The sequence below is a fragment of the Mesoplodon bidens genome (assembly GCF_964165515.1).
Source record: "Mesoplodon bidens genome assembly, chromosome: X".
NCBI lineage: Eukaryota > Metazoa > Chordata > Mammalia > Artiodactyla > Ziphiidae > Mesoplodon > Mesoplodon bidens.
The window spans coordinates 138,187,584-138,215,251 of NC_138163.1; the positions used below are offsets into that span (position 1 = coordinate 138,187,584).

At 42.5% G+C, this 27,668-nt stretch overlaps 1 protein-coding gene across 9 annotated transcripts in view; it reads right to left on the reverse strand.

Moving 5' to 3' along the window:
* Positions 1 to 27,668, reverse strand: part of LOC308608560 (steryl-sulfatase-like) — a 171,738-nt gene that overhangs the window by 37,662 nt on the left and 106,408 nt on the right. For all 9 annotated transcript variants that reach the window (XM_081221781.1, XM_081221783.1, XM_081221789.1 and 6 more), the window contains one exon: positions 23,564 to 23,700. In XM_081221781.1, coding sequence (XP_081077907.1) covers positions 23,564 to 23,700 — 137 coding nt within the window. The remainder of the gene's footprint in view (positions 1 to 23,563; positions 23,701 to 27,668) is intronic.

The following is a 27,668-nucleotide window of genomic DNA, read 5'->3' on the forward strand; positions in this document are numbered from 1 at the left end:
TTACAACTGCCAAAACCTTGGAAGCAAGCAAGGTGTCCTTCAGCAGGTGAATGAATAAACTAACTGTGGTCCATCCAGACAGTGCGAGATTATTCAGTGATACAAAGAAATGAGCTATCAAGCCATGAAGAGACATGGAAGAACCTTAAATGCATATGGCTCAGTGAAAGAAGCCCATCTGAAGAGACTACATACTGCACGATTCAACTCTATGGCATGCTGGAAAAGGCAAAACTAGGCAGACAGTAAAAAGATCAGTGCTTGTCACAGGTTGGAGGGGAGGGAGGTAAGAACAGGCGGAGCACACAGGATTTTTAGGGCAGGGAAAGTATTATGTATGATGCTGTAATCATTACGCATTTGACCCAACCCACAGTAGGCGCAATTCCAATGGTGAACTCTAATGTAAACCATGTATTTTAATGGATAATAATGTATCAATATTGGCTCAGCAAAAGCAACACATGTACCCCGCTAATACAAGAGATAACATGGCAAACTGTGTGCAGAAGAAATGAATATAGGAAAACTCTCTGTACTTTCTACTCTGTTTTTCTATAAACCTAAAACTGCTAAAAAAAAAAAAAAAGAAAAGTCTACTGGGAATTCCCTGGCGGTCCAGTGGTTAGGAGACTGCACTTTCACTGCTGAGGGCCCGGGTTTGGTCCCTGGTCGGGGAACTAAGATACTACAAGCCACATGGCACAGCCAAAAAATTAAAAAAACATTTTTTTTTAGTTTTAAAAAAATTTAAAAAGAAGCATTATTAAAATAAATACATATTTAAAAATAGTCCAGTAATTTTAAAAAGATGCCTTTCAAATGCACTGTTGGCTCTGAGACTTCCTCGTCCATGCATTCAACACGTGTTCGTAAGAGCCTAGTAAACACAGGTTAAAGACCAGGGCACGCAGAGGGTCATGGATGGCGTTTGTTCCCAAAGCCTCCTGGTGACCCTTGCCTTTGCTCAAGCTAGCTACATCTCCTACGTACAGATTCCCCTCTAGGCTATTTTCATATCCAGACGAACCTGCAGCTGCATTTACGATCCAGACTCCTTCTACTAAAATATATCTTGCATCCTTCCCCATTTTCACACCCCTCCCTAGATATTTCCTCCAAATTCCAAGATTTCAAATGACCATGATACTTGCTACATGATACATGATATTTTCTTTGTCCCCATCAATTTTTCTGATTCATTGCCTAGAGTGATAACTTTATCCCTTTCATCAGAATCGCTGCACACCACTGGGCTGGGATTAATACGAGAGAATCTAGCTGAGGCCACCATGCATTTACACACAGAAAACCATCAGATTTCTGATTTCCTTTTAGTTCTTTTTCTCCTGCAAGAGGCACCCTTGTCCCTCATAACTATTTGGGTCTTATGCCAGAATCTCATTCAGAAAGCCCGGAGCCCATTAACCATTAAATTTTTCATGAGATTGATCCTATAAAGGTCTAACATATTTCTCTTCTAAAAATTGTGCCCAGAAATCTCCTGTGGGAACAAATACTGCTGGATTAGTCTTGCTTTCAGACCCATACATTGGAAGTCAGAGGTCCACAAATATTATCTTTCAGAAGGTTCTCCAGGTATAATGATACCAATTTATGTAGGATGATAGTTTTGAATTACCGATGGTGGGCTGCAGGATAGCTTATAAATGAAATGCTTTATTTCCAAAGCTTTCTCACATTCTTCCTGGAATGAAACAAATACAGGAAACAAGCCATTTCGAGAGCACTTTTTTATTTAACCAGAGACAACAAGAGCTCGCACACTGGAAAAGATGAGAACTTGTCATTCTAAAGGAGAAAACCTGGTGCTGTGAAAATCAGGGTCCTTCCTCTTTCAGGTGTGAAGCCTGGGTCCTGGAGAGTTTGTTCATTCCATTAATTCACGCCACGAGCAGGTACCAAGCCACTCTTTGGAGTCAGGGCTGTGGCGTGCCACATAGGAGACAAGGGTTTCTGGTGCTTGGGCAGAATCCTAGCTCTGACGTGAAAGGGAAGTGCTATAATGTAGAATTAACTGCTCAGGCTCTGGCTTCTGGGTCCTGACAGAAGCCAACCCGGTTTGAGTCCTGGGTCCCTGGTTTGCTCACTGGGGTTCTTTGCCTCTAAGTCAGAGGTGATAACATGTAATAGTAGAAGGTTGCCATAAGGGATGAAAGAGAATTGCATCTCAAACTCTTAGCCCAGGACTAGGAGTGTTCAGTGCAGCTCAGCTCTTACAATGGAGTTAAAAATCTGAGTTAAGCAATCAGTTTGCCTAAAATCCAAGCTACAATGAGGTATCATCTCATACTCATCAGAACAGCCATCATCAAAAAGTCTACAAATAACAAATACTGGAGAGGGTGTGGAGAAAAGGGAACCCTCCTACACTGTTGGTGGGAATGCAAATTGGTGCAGAATCTATGGAGAACAGTACGGACGTTCCTTCAAAAACTAAAAATAGAGCTACCATATGTTCCAGCAATCCCATACTGGGCATATAGCTGGAGAAAACTCTAATTCGAAAAGATACATGCACCCCAAGATTCAGAGCAGCACTATTTACAACAGGCAGGACATGGAAACAACCAAATGTCCATCAACAGGTGGATGGATAAAGAAGATGTGATATCTATATCTATATATCTATATCTATACACACACACAATGGAATATTACTCGGCCATGAAAAAGAATGAAATAATGTCATTTGCAGCAACATGGATGGACCTAGAGATGATCATGCTATGTGAAGTCAGAAGGAGAAAGACAAATATCATACGCTATTGCTTACATGTGGAATCTAAAAAAATAATACAAATGAACTTATTTACAAAACAGAGACAGACTCACAGACAGAAAACTAACTAATGGTTACAAAAGGGGAAGGGGGGAAGGGATAAATTAGGAATTTGACATTAAAAGATACACACTACTATATATAAAATAGATAAAGAACAAGGACCTACTGTATAGCACAGGGAACTATATCCAATATCTCGGAATAACCTGTAATGGAAAAGAATCTGAAAACGTGTATATATATATATATATATATGTGCGTATATATATATATATATATATATATATATATATATATATACACACATATATATATACGCACATATATATATATATACATATATATATATACGCACATATATATATATATATATATACACATGCACATTGTAAATCAACTATACTTCAATAAAAAATTTTTAAAAATCGGCTTGCCTAATGGAAGTCTTGCTATTTCAGCAGATCTGTCTTTTTTCTTCTACAAGGTAGGTCGACTCAGGCAAAAAACATGGAAGGAAAATGCTTTGATGTCCCTATTCACCCTTTTGGAAACATCGAGCTCATTAAGGAAAGAAAATATCTCCTGAAGCAGCCACCCACCATGAATAATTAAGGAAGAATGTCCACCTACTCAATGTAATTCCAGGGAAGGCAGGAAACCCTGAAAAGTTCCCTTAAAACGACTTTCGCTAAATCCTTCCTGTGATCAACAGGTGAAGGGTGGAAGTCAAATATTCCCATGGAGGCTAGGATTTAAAGATAAGTGAGAGTTTCTAATGGCAGCAGTTGGTGGTGGCTGTGACTCTCCCTGGGCATGGGAAATGCTAGACGTTGCTCCAGAAAGCGAGCTTTACCGTATGTTCTGAGGCTCTCCTGAATCAGTTACTGAGTGGGATAGAGAAATTCTGCCATCATTGATTGGCCCTGGAAAGGCAATTCTTTGTTTAGCTTATGTGGGATTAGAAGCGTAACTAACATGCCAAACATCGGGACATATCTGTCAACAAGCACAGAGATTTATTGTCTCTGGCTGGAAGCACTGTCCATGGAATGTAGGTACACTCGATCTTGTACGTCTTCCCAAAATAAATGATCAAGATTTCCAAACCACCAGTCCTGATGCTCTCCATCACACGGAGCTCAAGGGATCCCACAGATGGGACATTTGAAAGCATATGGGTTACCTATAGTATGAAATCAAGTTCAAAAGCTTACACATCAAAGCGAAAAATAATATAGGACCAAAAAAGATTGGATTCCTTATTTGCAATGCATAAGATACAAAAATGATGTACTGGCTTTTGGGGGATACGTGGGGGAGAGCTGGTGGTGTTTGTTCAGAAGATTTGCATTTGTTATTTGATTCGAGGGTATTTTCAGACAGTAGCAAGTGAAATATTGTAATAAGTAAACAGAAGACGAGGTGTTTTGCCCTACTATACTTGGATCTAATGCAAAGGTTGCACAAAATATAGTCTGAGACTCACTCAGACGCCGCCCAGATAGGAGGTCCGAGGAAGCATTGAAAATGAAACTCTTGCAGGGTGGTTTTAGGACCTAGGGATTGGGAGCAAGAGGCTGCTACACGCACTGCATTTCCACATCCTGAGTGATGAGACCAGGGTGGCCTCCACCTCCACTAAAAACCGAGCAAGAGGGACTTCCCTGGTGGCGCAGTGGTTAAGACTCTGCGCTCCCAATGCAGGGGGCCCGGGTGCAATCTCTGGTCAGGGAACTAGATCCTACATGCATGCTGCAACATGCATGCTGCAAGAGTTCACATGCCATAACTAGAGCCCGCACACCACAACTAAGGAACCCACCTGCCACAACTAAGGAGTCGGCGAGGCAGAACTAAGGAGTCTGCCTGCTGCAACTAAGACACAGTACAACCAAATAAATAAATAAATAAATAAATATTTTTAAAAAAGAAACAAAAACAACATGCAGGAGAGAAGAGGCTCCGACCGTGACAGGAGCCCTTTCTGCTGCACGCAGGCACACCTGCCACAAGCCTGTGATGCAGGAGTCCTGAAACCTTCCTGTCCGAAGGCCCTCGATAAAAGGCTAAATCCTTCCCTGGCAGCCACGGTGAAATAGACATCAACACACTCATCGCCACATCCTGTGTGTTTCCTATTCAATCAGATTCACCCACGTCCATTGATTTTGGATCATCCTCTTACCATGTCACTCACTTTCCCAGCTCCTAAGTGCATACAGAAGAACTTCATTAGAAACACGTTTAGAAGCTATCCTTAATCATTTTCCAAGTAGTGATAGAAAAGTAAGCAAATGTGATAGCAAGGAACCTATTAGGCTACTTTATGCATTTTTTCATACTTCTGGGTGACCAAAATAATAATCAAGACCTTGTATGTAGAATACAGTTTCCGTAGCATGTTCTTATTATATATCAGCGTCCTTCAAATTTTGACAAGCTTATTTGTCACCTTGGGAACCATGCTAAAATAAAGATTCTTTTTTTTTTTTAATGATTTGATCAACATTTGTTTAGTGCTTTATTTTTTTAAGGTATACTTAATTTACAACATTGTGTTAGTTTCAAGTGTACAGCAAGTGACTGAGTTTTATATATATATATATATATATATATTTTAAGATTATTTTCCATTCTAGGTTATTACAAGATATTGAGTAGAGTTCCCTTGTCTCTACAGTAGATCCTTGTTTATCTATTTTATATATAGTAGTATGTATATGTTAATCCCAAACTCCTGATTTATCTCCCCTGCCCCACCTAAAATGAAGATTCTGATTCAGTAAATTTGGGGTGAGGTCTGAGAACCTGAGTTTCTTAAAAGCTCCTAAATGATGCCTACCTGAGGCGCATACTTTTAGAAGAGAGTTTCCCTGTGACGGCATGTTTAATACCTGCTGACATATAATAAAAGGAGATGGTTGGCCTTTTACAGATTTCAAGAATTACCCCAGGAATGAGATTTGAGTTGCAGACCACTGAACACATAACTTTTATACATGGTAACTAAACACAGTAAATAGAGAATTAGGATTATTAGGGTAACTAAGAAACAGGAAACTGTAAGATGGAAATGTTGCCTATGTATGGATGACCCTTTCTTGATTTGGCTTCACTTCCTTCTTGGGTTAGTCCCTGTGTGAGTTCATACTGTTTCCAGGAAACACATGCTTATTTGGTGTTGTACCTGGTTGTTACGATAATGTGATTTCCTGCATAAAGCCCATCTTTGACCTCATTGCATCATAGCTGTAATGTGTGATGGATCCTCCTGCTCTGGCACCTGCTCTCAACCATCTGGGATGCTTTCATGGCTCTGCTCAGCTTATCTTCTCCAATTAACACTAAGTTGTATGTGTTTTTTTTCCAGGGTGTTGCATTTGCTGGAGAGAATTTGAATAACTCTAACTAGCCCTCATTCTCACCAAGCACACCAGTGGTTTCCTGCACATACACAAGTGTCACCGTGTCCGTGCAGTGGCATTGCACACATGCGTCTGGGGGAAAAACAAAGTCGGTGTGCCTGTGAGTCAGAGGAAGGCGCCGTGGTCAGTGCTTCCCCGGGGTCATAAGCATCACAACAGGCTGGCTGACCTGGGCAGCAGAGAATCAGACCAGCAGGAAATCGTGTGACAGGACAGTGCTAGGAGTGAACACAGGTCTCCCCACTCTTGATGCAGCTGTGCCACTCTATTTGCTGGACTTCACTGTCTTGCAGAAAAGAAAGCTTGCAGCTTGTTTGCTCTCTGGAATGGCCACCGGTTGAACTTGCCGTGGGAGGTTATCCGGGCTTTGTGATGGAGAACGACGCTGCCTGCATGCCCATGGGGCCATTTCTGTGATGGAAGCCAGCGAAAAGCTCTAGAAAGAGATCGGCCACTAGCTATCTACCTTACATTTGGTAGTGTATATATGTCCATGCCTCATATATACACTACCAAACATGATAGCTAGTGGGAAGCAGCCGCATAGCACAGGGAGATCAGCTCGGTGCTTTGTGTCCACCTAGAGGGGTGGGATAGGGAGGGTGGGAGGGAGGGAGACGCAAGAGGGAGGGGATATGGGAACAGATGTATATGTATAACTGATTCACTTGTTGTACAGCAGAAACTAACACACCATTGTAAAGCAATTATACTCCAATAAAGATGTAAAAAAAAAAAAAACTATATAAACAATTAGGGACTTAGAAAAAAAAAAAAAAAGAGATCAGCCAGAACTTCTCCAGCAATGAGAGGGATCACCTCACACTTCCCACCTGAGCTGGGCTGTGAGCACAGAATGTCCAGAGGTGACGGACGGTGAATGATCCGGGAAGCCAAGCCCTTCAGAGTGCCCTTATTTTATGACGCTCTCCTACACCATCCACACCCATTTGCAGTTTTAGGACTAGATTTTTTTTTTTTTTTTTTGCATTGGATTTGATCATCTATAAAGCTGAAGATACAAAATGGAAAATTATGCTTTCCTCGGCAGAAACCTTGTGCATTAATCACAGATTCAAACTCGACACACCGACTAACGCCCTACCAAGCTCCTCTCTTAGGTTTGGTTCCGAATCCAAGGGACCTCCAGTCCGCCAGTCTGCAGCTCCCCTGAAACGTCCGTCTAGCTCTGGGGTGATGCGTTGACTTTATGGGGAGAGCTCAAGCTCTTAGAAGCAGCTTAGGCCTGCCTGCAAGATCCTAAATACCAGAGCTACGGACAGAGGGCTCCTTCGGAAGTGTGAAGTCCAAAGGGAACATTTCAAATAGAAGGTGAAATACTACTAATGATCTAAAAACCCACAAGATGGTCCAAATAGATGTGTCCTTCTCCATCGTAGACTTTTTTCTCATCTATGATTTTTCTATTCAGTGTAAGGGCCTCATACACACATCTTAAGCAAAGACGCTTTAACCATCTGTGGAAGGGAGAGTGAGAGTAACAGGAACAGTAATAATAAGAATAGCAGCTACCATTTATTGAGCACTTCTTGCATGCCAGACACCATGCTGACTACTGTAAATACATGACGTCATTTCATCTGATTGGTTAATTCAACTAAATCCATCTATGCAGGGGGATTGTTGCATTTGACATTCTGACGAGCCCTCCCTGGGTCATGACTCAAAAGCAACAGGTATTCAAACTACTTCTGACCCCACATTTTGACCTCACCTTTCAAATATATATATATATACGGGTCCTCAGTGGACTATTATTTGAACGTTGCTTTAACCACATCTCCCCAATCCTAATTTACCTTTTCTTGCTCTGCCTAGAAATATCTAACCAACAAATTAAATGTGCTAATTGCAAGAGGTTGAAGGTGGAGGAAGTATTATTCAAAACACCCCTGTGATACCCACACCTACATCCTCCTGTTCCCTGCACCTGCTGTTTAATTTCGAAGGCAGACATGTCTAGAGTGTACAAGGCAAACTCAAGAACACAGGAACGGAGGGACTCCTAGGATACAGAAGCTGCATGAAAACCATTGGAGGCCATTGGTCCAAACAGGCTTGTCTTTTTTTTCTTTTTTTTTTAAATTATTATTTATTTACTTATTTATTTTGGGGTGCGTTGGGACTTTGTTGCTGCGCGTGGGCTTTCTCTAGTGGCGGTGAGCGGGGGCTACTCTTCGTTGCCGTGTGCAGGCTTCTCATTGTGGTGGCTTCTCTACTTGTGGAGCACGGGTTCTGGGCACGTGGGCTTCAGTAGTTGTGGCACGCAGTCTTCAGTAGTTGTGGCTCGCGGGCTCTAGAGCGCAGGCTCAGTAGTTGTGGCACACGGGCTTCGTTGCTCCGTGGCATGTGGGATCTTCCCGGACCAGGGCTCAAACCCGTGTCCCCTGCATTGGCAGGCGGATTCTTAACCACTGCGCCACCAGGGAAGTCCCTGTAGATTTTTTTCATGATGGCTATTCGGACTGGTGTGAGGTGATACCTCATTGTAGTTTTGATTTGCATTTCTCTAATGATTGGTGATGTTGAGCATTTTTCATGTGCCTCTTGGCCATCTGTATGTCTTCTTTGGTGAAATGTCTATATAGGTCTTCCGCCCATTTTTTAGTGGGGTCGTTTGTTTTTTGATATTGAGCTGCAGCTGGAGAAGAGACAAATCTATTGTCTCAATTAATCCAACAAACCAGAAATCCTTCCAGGCTCCTGAGAAGCAGTGTAGCCTAGTGGTGGCTGCGCAAATCTTACACAAGTCACTTACCTTTCTCAGACCTCGCTTTCTCACCTGCAACGGTGACGAAAATCTCGCATAGCACAGCTGTGGGGAGTCAACTAAACAACCCGTGGCAGATGTTAAATAAGTGACTAGGATATACCAAAGGCTTTTAGAGTTTAGCTATTGTGAGTCAATAAATGTTTACTGTTGTTGTTGTTTTGTAACCAGAAATTTTATTAATCCTGTTTGAATGGATTGCGCAACTTCATTCCTCAATAATTTAGGGTACTATCTTCTTTAGGGAAATGATTTATGAAAGAGGGTTAAAAACTACTCGCTTTAAGTTGAGAGGTAAATTCAAGGTAAAATAATATACATCCCAGGCCCGAGAACATGAAATTAAGCTTCGGGGTCTGCAAAAATGGTAACGTGGTTATAGAGTTTATGAAACCCAGAGGTTAGTGATTTATAAGATAAATTAATTTGGAGAATGAAAATCAATATTCTACACAATGAAGTTCCAACTACATCTTACAGCCAAAAGCCTGGATCACCAGACCTGCATTGGTCCTGTTCCAGCGCCCTCTCCCCATCCTAACTGCCCTCCTCTTCATGCTTGCATCTCTAAGCTGAGACTGCAAAAACTTCTTCCTGCAGAACATTTACTATTTTGTCACGAATACAGATTTACTGGAAACTCACACAGGAAGGGAAGAGAACTTCCCTTATATAGAAACTTCCCTTTCCATATATAGAAAACATATATTATATATATCTCCTTTATTCTTGCTGCCCTATCATTGGATTTTCTGATACCCTGATTTACGTTAAGCTCTCCAGATATGTGTACCTGATGCACACATATAAAATCAAGAATAATAATGGAGAAAAAAATTGCACTTTGGAAGATAAAGATTCATCTGTAAGAGCAAAGCATTGAAAATTAATGTAGTTGATACAGACGGTGAACAGGCAGATGAAGAGATGCTCAACATTGCTAATTACTAGAGAAATGCAATCAAAACTACAATGAGGTATCACCTCACACTGGCCAGGATGGCCATCATCAAAAAGTCTACAAATAACAAATGCTGGAGAGGGTGCGGAGAGAAAGGAACCCTCTTGCACTGTTGGCGGGAATGTAAACTGATCCAGCCACTATGGAGAACAGTATGGAGGTTCCTTAAAAACAGAGTTGCCATGTGATCCTGAAATCCCACTCCTGGGCATATATCCAGACAAAACTATAATTCAAAAAGATACATGCACCCCAGTGTTCATTGCAGCACTATTTACAATAGCCAAGACATGGAAGCAACCTAAGTGTCCACTGACAGAGGAATGGATAAAGGAGATGTGGCACATATATTCAATGGAATATTAGCCATAAAAAAGAATGAGTGATGCCATTCACAGCAACATGCATGGACCTAGAGATTGTCATACCAAGTGAAGTAAGTCAGAAAGAGAAAGACAAATGTACATCACTTATATGTGGAATCTACAAAAATGACACCAATGAACATATCCACAAAACAGAAACAGACTCACATAGAGAACAGACTTGTGGTTGCCAAAGGGGGTGGGGGGTGGGGGAGGGAAGGACTGGGAGTTTGGGGTTAGCAGATGCAAACTAGTATATATAGAATGGATAAACAACAAGGTCCTACTGTAGAGCACAGGGAACTCTATTCAGTATCCTGTGATAAACTATAATGGAAAAGAATACGAAAAAGATATATATATATATATATATATATATATATAGATATAGATATAGATATATATATATATATAAATCACTTTGCAGTACAGCAGAAATTAACACAACATTGTAAATCAACTATACTTGAATAAAAGATAAATAAATAATGCATAAAATGGATGCAGTTGAGAGCAGAGCCCAGGACTCACTACAGCACGTGAGGGCTGGTGTCACCTTGGTGGACAAATGGATGGGGCAGGGGTCACGGAGGAAGAGAGCAGAAAAGAACGTCAACGCCACCACCTGTACAAGCACGGTGAAGGGGGCTGGTCCAATGGCTCTACTTTCTATGTCCCCTGTGGCCATAATGTGCCGTTGTCTTAACCACACTTTCTTACATTGCCTCTAGGTTAGGATTCCATTTCTCGCCTCTTTAAAAAGATCCACGTAAAGAAGCCCAATAAACATGTTGGAGGGGTTCATGGTCAGTGGGCACGGGGTTCAAGTATCAGACTTCAGGAGGCAGCCCAAGTGTGCAGATGTCTGATTCTGCACTGTAGACAGCATCGGAGACTTAATAGGGTTTGCAGAGTTGATCTCCAGTGGTTAAGCAGCCGTCGACCTGGAGATCATTCTTCTCCCTCCTTAAACAAGGGCAAGCCCTCCAGCCTCTCCCTAGGCTGCTTTAAGAGCAGAATGAGAGGGGCTTCCCTGGTGGCGCAGTGGTTGAGAGTCCGCCTGCTGATGCAGGGGACACGGGTTCGTGCCCCGGTCCAGGAGGATCCCACATGCCACGGAGTGGCTGGGCCCATGAGCCATGGCCGCTGAGCCTGCGTGTCCGGAGCCTGTGCTCCACAACGGGAGAGGCCACAACAGTGAGAGGCCCGCGTACCGCAAAAAAAAAAAAAAAAAAAAGAGCAGAATGAGAAACTGATGCCAACAGCAGATGGGTGACCCTTTAGACAGTGTGCACGGGAAGATCAGACCCTGACCAGTGACCTCACCTCCACCACCACGTAGACCTGCCAAGCAGCAAATGAAGAGTCACCCTTCGGATTAGGAAATGCTCCACATGGGACTCTAGGGAGACTGTGAACAGAGGCATTAAAACCTTTCACCCGGGAGAATAAAGACCCTACCCCAGGAGATGGCCATTCTGAGGATGGGCATCCCAGCACGTGGCATGACATGCAAAACAAGGCCATGCGCAACAGAGCTAGGGGTGACAGCAAGTGGAGGCCCCCTGCGTAGCCACAATGAGCTAAGGGACTTCCTGGCTTGTGTGGGGTGACGAGGGGAAGGACACGTGGAGCACACGATATCTAGTTCTGTGCGTCATGCTCACGCGCACACACATGCAGGTGGGTGTGTATTCTACCCTGGGTGCCGTCAGCACTCACAAAACTTGTGCTTGTCCTAAGTCTGTTTATACTGCCCTGATCACAGGTTCCCTTTCTTTTTAAAACAATTTTTAAAATTTATCTAATTTTTAAGTGAACTTTTTCTTTTGAGATAATTATAAATTCACAGGCGATTGTAAGAAATGATACAAAGAGATCCACGGTAAAGTATTTCGTTTCCCCCAATGGTAACATCTTACAAAACTCGAGTAGAATATCACAATTAGGATACTGACATTGATACAGTCAATGTCAGTGGACAATGTTTCCATCAGCCTAAGGATCTATGGTTGCACTTTCATAGCTACATTCACTTCCCTTTGGCCCCTACCCTTTCCTTAATCCTTGGCATCCTGTCCATTTTTATAGTTTTGTCATTTCAAGAATGTTACATAAATGTAATCACGCAGTAGATAACCTTTTTAGACTTTTTTTTTACTCGTTCAGCATAATCCCCTTGAGATTCATCCAGGTTGTGGGTATCACAAGTTCATTCCTTTTCTCATGCTGGTATGGATGTACCATTGTTGGTTTATAGGTTGTTTCCAGCTCAGGGCTGTTATAGGCAAAAATGCTATTAGCATTTATGTAAAGATTTTTGTCTAAAGATATATTTTCATTTCTCTGGGATAATGGCTCAGGAGTGCAACTGCTGGGTTAATGGTTGATATATGTTTAGAATTTTTAAAAAAAGACACCACGCTGTTTTTCAGAGTGGACAGGTTCCCTTTCTTTCACCCCAGTTGAACGGACTGCTTCCTCCTCAGCCAATGATGTCTGAGCCAGCTTCGCTCCTGTGTGGAACAGCTGTTTTGTACAGAAGCATCCCCGAATGGGGATGAGGTGTCAAAGAACGGAAGCATCTATGCTACTCGCATCTATGGTCATTCCTTCTATTTCAAAATAAACAGCAATGCCCTTTCCTTTCTCTTCTTCCCCTTGGCTTAACTGCAAAGCAGCACCAAGCAAAACCCAAATGCCAAGTTGTAGAGACAACGCAAAATGACTTTTCTCAAAGTCAGTGCTCAAAGCTCCCAAGATTGTCAGAGACGCTTATTTCTTGTAGGTTTCCGTCTTCCTAATGCACGGCTTGTTTACTTGCTAAGAATCAGATGCATAAATGCATTTATAAGATGGCCGTTACCGATGAAATCTGGCAGGCAGGCAACGGGGGTGTTGACAGAGTTATCTGACGGGCAATTCTACCTTCAAATGGTCAAAGTTAAAAGCTAAAATGCTGTAATCTTGTCATTTTTGCTCTCTTCTGGCTACTGTCTTACTTCAGAATGAAAAAATACTGTGACAACACTACTCCTTCTCTAACGATTTTCTATGAACTGGGAACGTGAACGCGTTGCCGAAGTCACATTGTGCCAAGAGATCATGGAGCTGAATGTCACTGAGTGTTGGTTTTAAAAGTTAAGTAACTGATAAACATGCACATTTTTCTGTAAATTAGAGTCGATGGGTGCATCTGCTGGCAGTGACCTTAATAAATGAGGAAAACAGTCAACTTAAAAAAAATACAGATGACACTGACAACAATTTAAAAACTCTTTTTCTCTTACAAAAGGGTATATGAGATGCAGGTAGACAGCGCCCTCAGAACTCTGCTCTTGAACTCTGTGGAGCCCAGAACAAAAGGGTGACCTCGTCCTGATACACGACAGCCCCTGCAGGAATAGAAAACTGCCCCAAAGTAGCAGCACAGAAGAAAGCATGATTCCGGGCTGGTCAGCGATCTTTCACACCCACTGTGTCCGCCAACCCATGCCCTGTCATTCACAAAGAACTCCTGAAACGTACACTTCAGAAATTGTCAACAATGGGAAATCTTGGCATAGGTGATTTGAGTTTCATGTATCATAAATTCACTTCCTTCAAGGCAGCAAGGAGTATGAACCTCCATAAACATATATTCCATATTACTCAGCCATCAAAAAGAATGAAATCATGCCATTTGCAGCAACATGGCTAGACCTAGAGATGATCATACTAAGTGAAAAAAGTCAGACAGAGAAAGACAAATACCATATGATATCACTTATATGTGGAATCTAAAATATGACACAAATGAACTTATCTACAAAACAGAAACAGACTCACAGACATACAGACTTGTGGTTGCCAAGGGGGAGTGGGGTCGGGGAGGGATGGCTTGGGAGGTTGGTATTAGCAGGTGCAAACTATTATATATATATAGGATAGATAACAAGGTCCTACTGTAGAGCACAGAACAGGGAACTATATTCAATGTCCTATGATAAACCATCATGGAAAAGAATATGAAAAAGGATATATATATATGCATAACCGAGTCACTTTGCTGTACAGCAGAAATTAACACAGCATTGTAAATCAACTATACTTCAATAAAATTAAAAAAATAAACGTATATTCCAGTAACAATACCCCATATACTATTTGCAGAAGCCCTGCATTTTGAAAGTTCAGTCAGCTCTCCCAAACAGCCTAACAGCACATTTTCTTAATTTTTTGGTACATGTCCTGAAACTTAGTGTCTATCTTTGTTAATTGAGCATAGTAGGTTTTTTTTTATCCTGTCTTTTTATTAAATAGATTTGACAATCGTGGAAAGACAATGATATGTAGGTGGGTCTGTATTAGTCACTCCTTTACAACGTACAGGCTGTCATCATTTCCTGTTCAATGTTTCTTCAAGTTTCAAAACTTCATTATGTATCTTGCATTCAGGTGAACAGTGGTCTGTAATGGAAAGGATTTCATTTCTCTCCTGTCTAGACCTGCTTGAATGAAAAATCTGTTCATTAGGCAGAGGTTTTTGTAATACCAGGCCCTGTCAAAGGTCCCAGGGAGGATGCTGTCTGCAGGCTCTGTTTCCTGATTATCTCGGTAACCAGGGATTACGGTAATAGCACTGGAGGTCATAGTTTATCTGATTCAGAGCTAAACTGCCGTCCCAAGCATATAGCTAAGATTTGATAGTCTGAAATAAACTGGTGCATTTCCTTTTTAAAAAATTCAATTCCCACTTTGGGGAATTAGCATCTCCCAGAAGTTATTGAATTAAGCAAATTTTACAAACTCATGCATTTTTAAAGGTGTGTGATTAAGGATGCAGTTGAAGAGAAAATGCAAAAGGACAAGTGTAAACACACACATACACACATACACTCGCTCTCTCTCCCAGACGACTTAAATTTTTTTCAAAATTCCAAAAGGGAATTTTCAATGAAGGAAAGCACCAGTGAGAAAATAAGATCCAATTTGTTGCTTGAGTTGAGTTTTAATAACTGTGTCATTGATGGCTTGGGATTCAGAAGAAGTGTTGGCTGAATATTTAAAATACACTTTGTAAGCTAAACTCAGAAGTATGGTTAGCAGAGGCGACTTCGTGAAAAATTCAGCTGCTGGAGCTCCTTACCATATCCTTGGAGGATGGGGCTTCTGAAAATGTACTGACCCCACTTGATAAACGACAACAGTATTTTTGTTGTTTAATTAAAAAAAGAAAGAAAACTGACCTCTTTAGGAATCAATATGGGACGGCATATGTAACTTTCAAAAAAGTTGCCCTCTTTTGGTACAAACTATTAGGTATAAAATAAGCTACAAGAATGTACAACACAGGGAATATAGCCAATATTTTATAATAACCATAAGTGGAGTATAACATTTAAAATGGTGAATCATTATACTGTACACCTGTAACATAATTTTTTACTTCAACTGTACTTCAATAAAAAAATTTAAAAAATAAAAAATATAATAAGATGCGCTCTTTCACTCATTAACAAAGTTTTTTGGTTTTTTTTTTTCTTTTTAGAAATCATAATGCTAGCAATTTGTGGTGAGCTGATACTACAAATGGATACAATTCATTTTTTCTGATACTTATCTTTTTATCAATTTCTTTGTATGGGCTCTTTCTGTATCACATAGATTTTCTTTTCATTTTACATAGATGTCGCAAAGGCTTTTTAACTGATTTTGGTCTGGCTAGCTTCTTCTTTTGACATCAGGAAATAACAGATTCTGTCATTAAATCTAGCAATCTTTTCCTTTAAGTTTTTCCTAGTTTATCCTTCCCCTAACCCTTTCCCCTTTGATAACCATAGTTTGTCTTCTACATCTGTGTGTCTGTTTCTCTTTTGTACATAGATTCATTTAGTTTTTAGATTCCATATATAAGTGGTACCATATAATACTCGTCTTTCTCTGCATGACTTACTTCACTTAGTGTGGTAATCTCTAGGTCCATCCATGTTCCTGCAAATGGCATTATTTCATTCTTTTTTTATGGCTGAGTAGAATCCCAACGTATATATGTACCACATCTTCTTTATCCATTCCTCTTTAGATGGACACTTAGGTTGTTTCCACATCCTGGCTATTGTAAATAGTGCTGCAATGAACATAGGGGTACATGTGTCTTTTCGAATTATGATTTTCTCTGGATATATAACCAGGAGTGGGATTGCTGGATCATATGGCAACTATTTTTAGTTTTTTAAGGAGCCTCCATACTGTTCTCCACAGTGGCTGCACTAATTTACATTCCCACCAACAGTAATAGGAGGATCCCCTTTTCTGCACACCCTCTCCAGCATTTATAGACTTTTTGACGATGGCCAGATGGCCATTCTGACTCATCGTGGTTATTTGAATTTCTCTAATAATTAGCTACACTGAGCATCCCTTCATGCAGAGAATATTTTTAAACAAAAATGCAAATTAAAAAAAAACACATTTAAGAATTCCCACCACCTCCAACCTCCGCTGCAGAAGACTGGGCAATACAAGCGCTTTCCTTCAGAAGCTTAGGAGTTTTATGAGGGAACGCTTCACGTTCTGGCTCCTACAACCTCAAAGTGCACCCCCAGCACTGCTCACGACCTCGGGCCCAATGGCTACAAAGTGACAACGATCCACGTGTTACGAGCACCCAGCTCTTAGTACTGCCTCTACATCCCTGAGTTGACAGACGGGGCTTCGCTGCACAGGGCTGGGAGCTTTCAGAGCGCATGGACCATCCCTGTTCCTCCCTGAAACCTCTTAAAAACTGGGACCTTCCACTGGTGACCCACCCCTGCAATAATTTCCAAGCCTGGATTGTGACTGTCTAACTCATGAAACTGGAAGTTCAGCTCCTGAACACGTGGTCCCTAATGACTCGGCATTTCTCTCTGCAAAGTCCACCGTTAGCCCTCCAGCCCCCCGCCCAGCCGTAAACCGTCAAGGTCTCCATCTCTGGTGCATCCCCGTCACCCCAAAGGTGCCCGCTGAACACCCTGGCTTCCCAGTTACTTCATCTCTTGATGTGAGACAAGTGCATCCTTGTCTTTCACTCATCATCCTAAATACATGCTGCAGGGACCTCCCTTGGGGACCAGCGGTCAAGACTCCGCGTTTCCACTGCAGGGGGCATGGGTTCCATCTCTGGTCGGGGAACTAAGATCCCCAATGCCATGCTGCGTGGCCAAAAAGCAAAAAAAAAAACAACTAAATACATGCCATGGATCTGGGAATAGGTGGAATTGTTCTACTCCTGAAATGTAAACACTTTCACCTTGTCCTAGCCTGCCAACACCTTTCCTACCATCCGACTTGGACCTCCAACCTGTCACCTCTCAAGCCACCAGTCCCCTTCCTTCTTCCTTCCCCTCCCCTCCTCGGCCAGCCCAGTTGCTCTCCTGATGACCACCGAACGCTCACGGCCCGGCGTGTTTTGTGGTATGCCCCGGCAAAATCTCAATCATCCGTCAACTCCGTGACCCTTCTCTCTGCCCCTGCATTGGATGGAAAATCACTCAGTCCCCACACATGGAGGCCAACACTCCAATCACAGTCTCCAAACAGAGCTGAGCTCGACACAGTCGGATAAGTCATCCCTGTGTTCGAGTTCCTCTGTGCTTCTTAAGAAGGAATATCCGTGAAACGAGCACAACATTGTAACTCAACTATACTTCAGTTAAACAAAAAAAAAAAGGAATACCCAACCGCATGGACTGCCAGCTCCTGAAATGTCCCTCGCTGTGCAGTCTGATGCAATCCTCACGTTCACGGTCGCTGCATGCACTGCTGCCTTTTCACCTCTTCCTTACATGATGTCTCAGAAGCCCTGGTTGGTGCTAACCCTCCTTCCTTGACATGCTCTTCACCCCTGAGTGCCATGACCCTACTTCTCCTAGTCTTTATTCTCATCCTCTGGCTGTTCTTTCATTTTTCTTTTGGGGATTCTTCCCGTTTTGCCCTCCCTTTGAATGCCTACCTGCCCTTCCATTTTCAGGACGCCTCAGAAGCAAGCACATGATTTTCACTTTTCTTTTAACATTGGAGTATAGTTGTTTTACAATGTGGTGTTAGTTTCTACGGTACAGCAAAGTGAATCAGCTCTACGTTTACATACGTCGCCTCTTGTTCGCATTTCCTTCCCATTTAGGTCCCCTCAGAGCACTGAGTAGACTTCCCTGTGCTCTACAGTAGGTTCTCATGAGTTCTCTATTTTATACACAGTAGTGTATATATGTCAATCCCAATATCCCAAGTCATCCCACCCCACCCTTCCCCCCTTGGCGTCTGTACATTTGTTCTCTATGTCTGCGTCTCTATTCTTGCCCTGCAAATAGGTTCATCTGTACCATTTTTCTAGATTCCACATATATGCATTAATATATGGTATCTGTTTTTCTCTTTCTGACTTACTTCACTCTGTAGGACTGTCTCTAGGTCCATCCACGTCTCTACAAATGACCCAATTCTGTTTCTTTTATGGCTGAGTACAGATTTTCACGTTTTAAAGAAGGTCTCATTTATCAAGAATAAGAGCATTTTAAAAATTCGAGATGGAAAACTGATCTATTGAATCCCAAGGAAAACACACCACCTTACAGCTCAGGTGACACTCTCTATGGAACAGCAGAAGGACAAAGAATATCGACATTGCAGTGTTAGTTCTCGAGAACTAGAAACAGGGAGGTGGATTCTGAAACTTTTATCCTGGATTAAGATGGAGATACATCTTGAGTCACAAGGTGCTTGACTGCTTTTAATATTCTTGCAAAGCCATCAAATCCACTCCCACATGTTTTGGACCAGTATCCACATGTGTAAGAAAAAGCCATGCTTTCCTAGCAATACCAGCACCACAGTCAGGGCCTTACAACTAAGAGGCACCTGCTTCCCGTGACCTGACCTTGAAAAATTACTTACTGGGTATGTACTATGGGCCTGGTCTATAGCATTCTAAAGAAGATGTCTTCTACAGAAACTCAACCAGAGCACTTTTGCCTGAGTAAATGCACCTGTCACCGAGGGGTTATTCACTGTACACTGCATTTCAGACTCCAACAACTATTTTAATCCAAGAGTTTTAGAAACAGTCCGTTTTTAAATGGATCATTCCTTAGACCTATGTCCAATAAGCCAAACCCTGGTTAGAATTATGCTGTATGTTTGAGGGACTTGGACCAATCCCTAAGCCTTCTTATTTTCAGAGTTTCTTTGGTTTTCTCGAGGTTCTTGGGACCATCCTGACCTCCTGCTAAATGAGGCTTTTCCAATGTATTCTCCATTTGTCAAGACAGATTTGACGTGTGGCCAAGAAAGCTCTGTGGCACATGGCTGACTACACCGCAGGTACAGAAAAGGATTCATTCTGTACCATCCCCCCAGCTCGCCTTTCATGAATTCATCCATTATTTTTCCTTCCGCTGGGTTCGTTGTTCCATTCCTGTACCCACAGACGGTAGCGCTGCCCAGAGCCCCAATGGGAAAATCACTAGCGGGAGAAACTGAGGTTGCCTTATCAGACATGGCCCGTAGGGGTGCCAGATCACAGACCCCAAGCAACTGACAACCAAACTCCTGAAGACTTCCAGGGTCCCACTAAGAAGGTCGGTGTTTCTTCCACGTAAGAAAATGACTTAGTGTTTTTGTTTGAAAGAAAGAATCTCACGTAAGCCACTGGGTCCCAACCCTTAGAAGTGGCAGGGATTTTTTTGTTAATTGAAAGGTTTGATTTGAAGTCAGAGATTTATTTTTACGTTCACCTCATTGTTCTCGACTTGCATTCTCTTTGTAGGTTACAGAATTTGCCAGTCTCATCCTGAGCAAAATAAAAGCCCATTGCAGGCAAATTCCACCCCACCCCCTGCAGCTGTGAGCACTGGAACGGGGACACGTCACAGATAACAAACCACTGGCGGGAACCACTTCCACCCCTCCACCCGCTCCCCCTGCCCCCCACCCATTCACAGGTCTCTGGTAGATGTCATCACAACAGACAATGACACGCACCCGCCCCCCGCCACAAGGAAAAAATACTTGGAGTGCATTGGAAAACACTGTGATTTTACCCATTTGTTCCTCCCCCAAAGCTCTGCTGCTTGAGAAGCTGAAAATCAGACTCGACAATAGAGCCACGACTGCCCAAAGGCTCCACCCGTAAGTGTGCCCTGCTGAAATGGTGAGGCCGGCCACTGGTCACAGACGGAGACCCTTCCCCTTCGAAACCACTCGAGCGTTATCTGCACCTCCCTCGGGACATTCATTCATTCCTTTCTGCTCTGGGTTATTACAGGATCAACTGGAAAAATCTTAAATCCCTTAGGAGCCCCTAAATTCTCTTAAGCCAAGGTCTCATCATCATTGCATTCTCCCTGAAAAAAAAAAAAGGTAGGCACACAAAAGGCATCTACTAGAGGTGACGAATGAAGGAACCAGCTCTTTCCCTGTGACTGTCGACTGTATACCACACTCTGACACAGCAGGAAGGTTGCCCTGGTTGCTGACAGCACGAAGGGAGGGGCCACCTGTGAAGCCCCGGGCCAGGTGCAGGGCACGCACTTCGTAGGCGGTGGCTGTGAGCCTTAGAACATTGCCCAGCCCTCGAACTGCATGGCAGTATTCGAGTTCCAGGATTTCAGCTCCCCCTGCCAGCTTTTACCGCGAGCTCCATGGCATAGACCTTACACCACATCTGTGCGGTCAGTCCTTCCCACGTCATGATAACAAGACAAGCTACAGCCATCACACAGGTAACAATAAGGCCATCCAGCACCATGATATGGGGTGAGATTGGCCATGGCAGACAATTAAATAAGAAAGGTTCTTTTTATGAATTTGCCTTTACAGGTACAGAGAAACGATGTTGCCTCCAAACATTTAGAAAGAAAATGCTCTCAAGGACAGAGATGTACCCTCTCTGGGTAACATCTTGTAGCTCAGCTGCCCGTGGTACTAGCAGCGTTTCTTTTTGAGCCAATACTCTCATGTTATTTTATTACATAATTATCCAGAGTGCTACAGTCCCCTTCTGTGTGACAATAAAAGGCTCTTTTTGGAAAGAAGAAATATTCCTCCAAATGCTCAGAGGTATTTGTAAAACAACAGAAACATCCTGAGAAATGAATGTAATGGCTTAAGGGAAGGATTTTTATTTTTTGGCAAAAAAAGAATGCAGTCATCTATTAATATGATATCAGGGTCTAATGCAGATCTCAAAGATTAAAAAACATTCTCTGTTTTATTCAAGAGGGACCAGTAGCAGGAAAGCATTGGAAGTTAGACTTTTTTGATGAGTCAGGGTAGGCATATGCACTGCTCTAATTAAATAAAAATTAATCAGTAAGTGTGATGACACCAGCATGAGTTTGCTTGCTAGCCAACAAACGTCAGAGAGCTGTACACGAAACCTGTTACACTAACATATAACGCTCATTAAAGAGATAAAATATTCTACTGACTCACACTACGAAGTACTCTACTGATTTACACTACGACGGTGTGTTAAATGTAAACTAATTTACATGCAACATTTTAAGAATGAAAAGTGAAAGAAGGCAGGCTTGTATGGGTGTCTGTCAAAGCCCTAAGTATAATGAATTCTTCTTACGAATCTCATTAGGCAGGTTGTTCTGGTTTTGTTTTTCCTAGTACGTATTCAGCATCTGTGCTCACTTCTATTGTCTGACAGCATGACAGAGAAGGTTAGAAAAGAAAGAAACTTGGAAGTTACCTCGTCTGAATTCATCAGGCCCACAGGTTTAAGACATCTCTCAAGTTCACGGAGATAGTAACCGAAGGAGCTGGAAGCTAGAATAAGGGTACAGTCATCTTGTCCAAAAGACGGTGCTCCTTAGAAGATTTAAAGGAAACAAACCTTGTTCTTGTCATTCCCAACGTTGGTGACCAAATCACGCTCAGTTTGCTTTTAATACAAACCAACCAAGAAACTCTGTGGCCATGTTCAAACATCTCCAAAACACCTCGATGAAAAAACGATCAATCCAGGGCATAAAAAGAAAAGGAAGGAAGAACGAGAGGAGGAGGGGAAGGAAAAGAAAGGAAATATGCAAAAATCTTAAGCAACCTGTTTACGGGTGCCATTTGCTCAATTTTGTCCAATTTTGTCCAATTTTGTCCAGATGGAGACAAAAACGTCACCAAAAGAGACATCTCTGGGATAGACAGGAATTGAATGCGAAGTTCAGAACCCACTGATTTTCCATCCCTTTGCTTAACCCACATACTCTGGCTTCCTCTACACTCTGTGGAATAGACCCAAGACTGCTTAGCTGTGCAGAAGAGAGCACGGTCACCATGATCTCGCATCGATGTGCAAGACACCGTTTAAAAAGGAAACCTCAGGGCTTCCCTGGTGGCGCAGGGGTTGAGAGTCTGCCTGCCGATGCAGGGGACACGGGTTCGTGCCCTGGTCCGGGAAGATCCCACATGCCGCGGAGCGGCTGGGCCCGTGAGCCATGGCCGCTGAGCCTGCGCGTCCGGATCCTGTGCCCCGCAACGGGAGAGGCCACAACAGTGAGAGGCCCGCGTACCGCAAAAAAAATAAATAAATAAATAAAAAATAAAAAGGAAACCTCAGAAGGAAGTCTTCCCAGTACCTCTGAAAAACATGCTACGTTTCTCAGAAATAGGGTAATCTGCTTAGGGAGAAGGGACACAGAGAGCAAGGCAATCCCTGCCGTCCTCACAGACGCAGCAAGAAGAACACAAGCTGGAGAAGAAGGAAACACAGTGGGGCTCACAGCATCCATGGAAGACCCCAGGGCTACTGCATCGAGACTCACCAAGGCCGTAGCCCATGGAGGGTCCTCTGCCTCCCGAATCTACCCTGTGCCTAACTTTGCTACAGACAAGGGGTTGTTCACATTGAATTGCTAAAATAATAAGTGGTGATAAGGATTAATGCTGTGATTCCTTTTCTTCGTTCATCTCTTTGATCACCAGCCCACAGACCCAGACTCCTCTTGCTGCTGTATCCACCGGTAACCGCAAGCATGGACTCGGGGCTGAGGTGCTTTTTATACTCTGCTTACCTTTCACAGTTAGTGTTTGTTTGGCTTCCTTTTTTTGAAACACAAAAACAAAAAGCACGTGCTGTCTCTAAAGGCATCGGGGACATAGGTGGAAACTCAGAGGACATGAGATAGAAGCAGGAAAAGCCTCAGTCACATTTGAAGGACAGACTGAAGATAAAGGTACACATACCAACACTCCAATCCATTTCCTCGGCAGCATCTCCATAAGCGCCGTGTTTACTTTTGCCGGCAAAGTCCTTCGAAGAGAAGAGAGCCGTGTGCATGTGTAGGAAAGCCAGGACAAGCAAGAAAGGGGTCTTAGCATTCCTGAAAAAAAAAAAAAAAAACAAAATCTAAGAGCAAAATAAATATGTTGGCCACCGTTGTTGTCTGTTTTTATTCTGAAAGTGAAAATGTATATTCCCTTGGTAAAAAAAGATGGCACTTATAATTTCAGTCTCAAACGATAATATCAGATTCAGCATACTAACTAAGGAAAATTAAATCAGCTCCGACTTAATGGCAGTGAACTTTAAAAAAATTTTTTTATTTTGTATCGGAATGTAGTTGATTAACAATGTTGTGTTGGTTTCGGGCATACAGCAAAGGGATTCAGTTATCCATATACCTGTATCTGTTGTTTTTCAAGTTCTTTTCCCATTTAGGTTATTACAGGATATTGAGCAGAGTTCTCTGTGCTATACAGAAGGTCCCTGTTGGTGATCTATTTTAAATATGGCAGCATGTACGTGTCGATCCCAAACTCCCAATCTATCTCTCCCTGCTACCCTTACCCACTGGTAACCATAAGTTTGTTCTCTAAGTCTGTGAGTCTGCTTCTGTTTTGTAAATAAGTTCATTTGTATCAGTTTTTTAAGATTTCATGTATAAGCAGTATCATATAATATTTGTCTTTTTCTGACTTACTTCACTTAGTATGATAATCTCCAGGTCCATCCATGTTGCTGCAACTGGCATTATTTCATTCTTTTTTACTGGCTGAGTAATATTCCATTGTACATATGTACCACACCTTCCTCATGCATTCCCGTATGTTCATAGCGGCACTAGTCACAATAGCCAAGACATGGAAGCAACCTAAGTGTCCATCAACGAATGAAAGGATAAAGAAGATATGGCCACCATTCTGATTAGGATCAACCTATGATGACACGATGCAGTTTGAAAATTCAGAAAACACCACTGAATGATGCCGAATACTGAATCTCTTATTTGGGGGATGGCAAGTCTCTCTCCATAGGTAGCTCATTGTACCCTCTACAGATCAGCAGACTGATGTGCTATGTCCTTGAGATATTCTCCAAAGAGACAACTCAGAAAAAAAAATGTATGGGAGAACGACCTACTTTTTTCTTGAATTCTATTCTTCCCTCTCTCTCTGAAATTTATATGAATTGAAGCACCTACAAAACTGTATCCTTTCTGGAAAACACACACACACAGACACACACACGCACAAGCATGAGCACACTCCTATCTAGTAAAGACAGTATCTTGAGTTGTCAACTACTTAGATCTACAGTTGAAAGCCAGTTCAACCCTGTGTGCCGCCATGTTGCCCACCTTCTACTACAGAACAAGTCTCCTGGCAGGAACACTCCACTGCCAATACTGAATTTTGGAAGTTAAATGGAACATCCTCTGAACTGGCCTCAATCTGTACTTTAGCCGAGAGAGATGGATGGTATTGCAAAAGCTTTTCGTAGTTCAGAGTACACCTAAACCTACTCTGGTGGAACTGTTGAGAAAGCACAGATGCTGGAGCATTGTAAGTCCCTGGAGCATTAAAAGTCACTGTGCACATGTGGTCCTTGGGACAACTGCCAGGCAGCATGGTTACTGTAGGGAGGTCTGGGGGTTCACACCCGAGTCTGCTCAAAGGGATCAATAAGTCACATCACTTCCTATTGACATCTAGTGGACCTCTGAGAAATGCACTCAATTGCTGTGTTTCAATTTCATGCAGTAGCCTTCTCCTATACCTTATTCCAGGCGACCATCAGCAATTCCTTTCTGGCTAAAAGGGAATACTGAGTGAGTGCCCTTGTGAAGGCTATCAGGGCACAAATGAAGAAGGGAATGAATGCATTAATGGGTGAATGAATGTAATTTCTAATAAAGCATTTGCTGGTCTACCCAAGGGTCACTTCTATGCTCTCCTTCTCCCACTAGACCACAGGCTGGGGCATGTCATCTACATCTGTGGATTCCTGGCACCAGCACGGTGACTGGCAGGTAGCATCGGTTCCGTAAACCTCTGTTATTCAATGAAATACTGCATTAGCTCTTTCAGCTTCAAAAGTACCACCCAGAACTTCAGTGAACTACTTGGGACTCATGAATGCAACGTGGTTCATGTAAAAGTTGCTCTACAGCAGGTATTATTATATATATGCATGTATATATATTTTATATATACAAAATAATATATATACACATATATGTATAAATATTTTATATATATACACACGCACACACACATATGTGTCTGTGTGTATCTATATATGTAGATCTGTACCTCCAAACTTCTAACCTAAGTCAAAAGTCTCTGGCTGTTTTGGAGGAATCACACCCTGTGTTCGACATCTTTGCCACTGAGCAAAAGTTCTAAAGGAAGAATCTATTTAATTCAAGCAATGAGCAAAAGTTCTAAAGGAAGAATCTATTTAATTCAAGCAACGTTGCTTGTACATGTTTACTTACGAACCTAACCCCTCATGAGAACCAAAACCACTTCAAATTTACAGCTGGGTCTCACAAATGCCATAACTTTACCTCTAATAAATAAATGGATGACACTCCTCTAAATTCATTTTCAATTTCCTAATGTGACTACAACTTGGGTTCCTTCAGCTCCTACTGCACTAGTGCGTCAACTGCTCACATCTACTGAGCATCACACTTTCAAGGTCGCTCGCTTTGGGGAACAGAAAATAAGCACAAAAGAACACACGATGAGTAGTCAGGCACTTCCTGTTCTCTGAAAACAGCAAATTCAGCAACTTGTTGTTGATTACTTGAATAGTGTTTTATATTTCCAGCTCTGGGAGATGAAGTGTCACATTTTTTTTTTCTTTTACAAGAGTATAAAATGAAGAAATACTGTTATTATTTCACAACTAGGATAGCAAAAAAAAAAAAAGGTTATAAGTGGCTTGCCCCACTTCTCTCAGTAACTAGAGTTTGAAGGCAGGAGAATTAGAACCCACAACCTCTGTTGTATAAATCTCACTGTTGCCTCTCAGAAAGAAAAGAAGAGATATTCATGTGCAGACAGACGCACAGGGGCTGTCATCCGAGCTGATGATCTTCGCATGAGCATGTGTACCAAAGGCATCCCTTGGCTACCTCAAAGGGTACATACCTTTGAAGACCCTGAAAGAAGTGAGACTAAGCCATGGTACACCAGGGACTTTGGCCACACAGGTGGCCTGTTCAATTTCCACCCCAGTCATTCTAGGTGCACGTTTCCTCACACCTGGATGCACTGTACCTCCTTCTCAAGAAGCAGATTAGGGCCCTAAAAACTGGCTTGGATTTCCCAAAAGGAACATAAAATCTCACTCTTCATACTCGTCCCAAAATAGACAGTTACATTACGAATGGGTACAATCTCACCTCACGGCCACCTGAGGTTCATCTGGTCTCCTATTTATCTTTAGACTTAGCGTTAAGGAAAATAGATAAGGAAGCTTAAAAACTCCATTTCCCAAGCACGTACATGGTCATAACTTAAAATGCAGGATGTGGGCTTCCCCGGTGGCGCAGTGGTTGAGAGTCCGCCTGCCGATGCAGGGGACACGGGTTCGTGCCCTGGTCCGGGAAGATCCCACATGCCGTGGAGCGGCTGGGCCCGTGAGCCATGGCCGCTGAGCCTGCGCGTCCGGAGCCTGTGCTCCACAACGGGAGAGGCCGCAACAGTGAGAGGCCCGCGTACCGCAAAAAAAAAAAAAAAAAAAAAATGCAGGATGTGATTGGCAGAGAAGGATGAGCTACTGCACGCCCAACAGCTTGGGGGAAAAAAAAGAAAACTGAGGAAAGAGGCAGCCATCAACATTACTGGCATTTTATAATCACAGGGATCACAAGATGAAGGCATTTGAAAACGTGAGGTGAGAATGAAAAAGCGAAGGATAAAGTGGGGGCAACAAGCAAACAAGGGAGCCCAAGACCAACGTCCTTCGTAAAGAGGGCAGGAAGAACAGTTGAGTTCAAGAGGTACCCCTTTGGGGCTCAATCAATGACCACGGGATGTGATTTCTGTCTTGTAATGT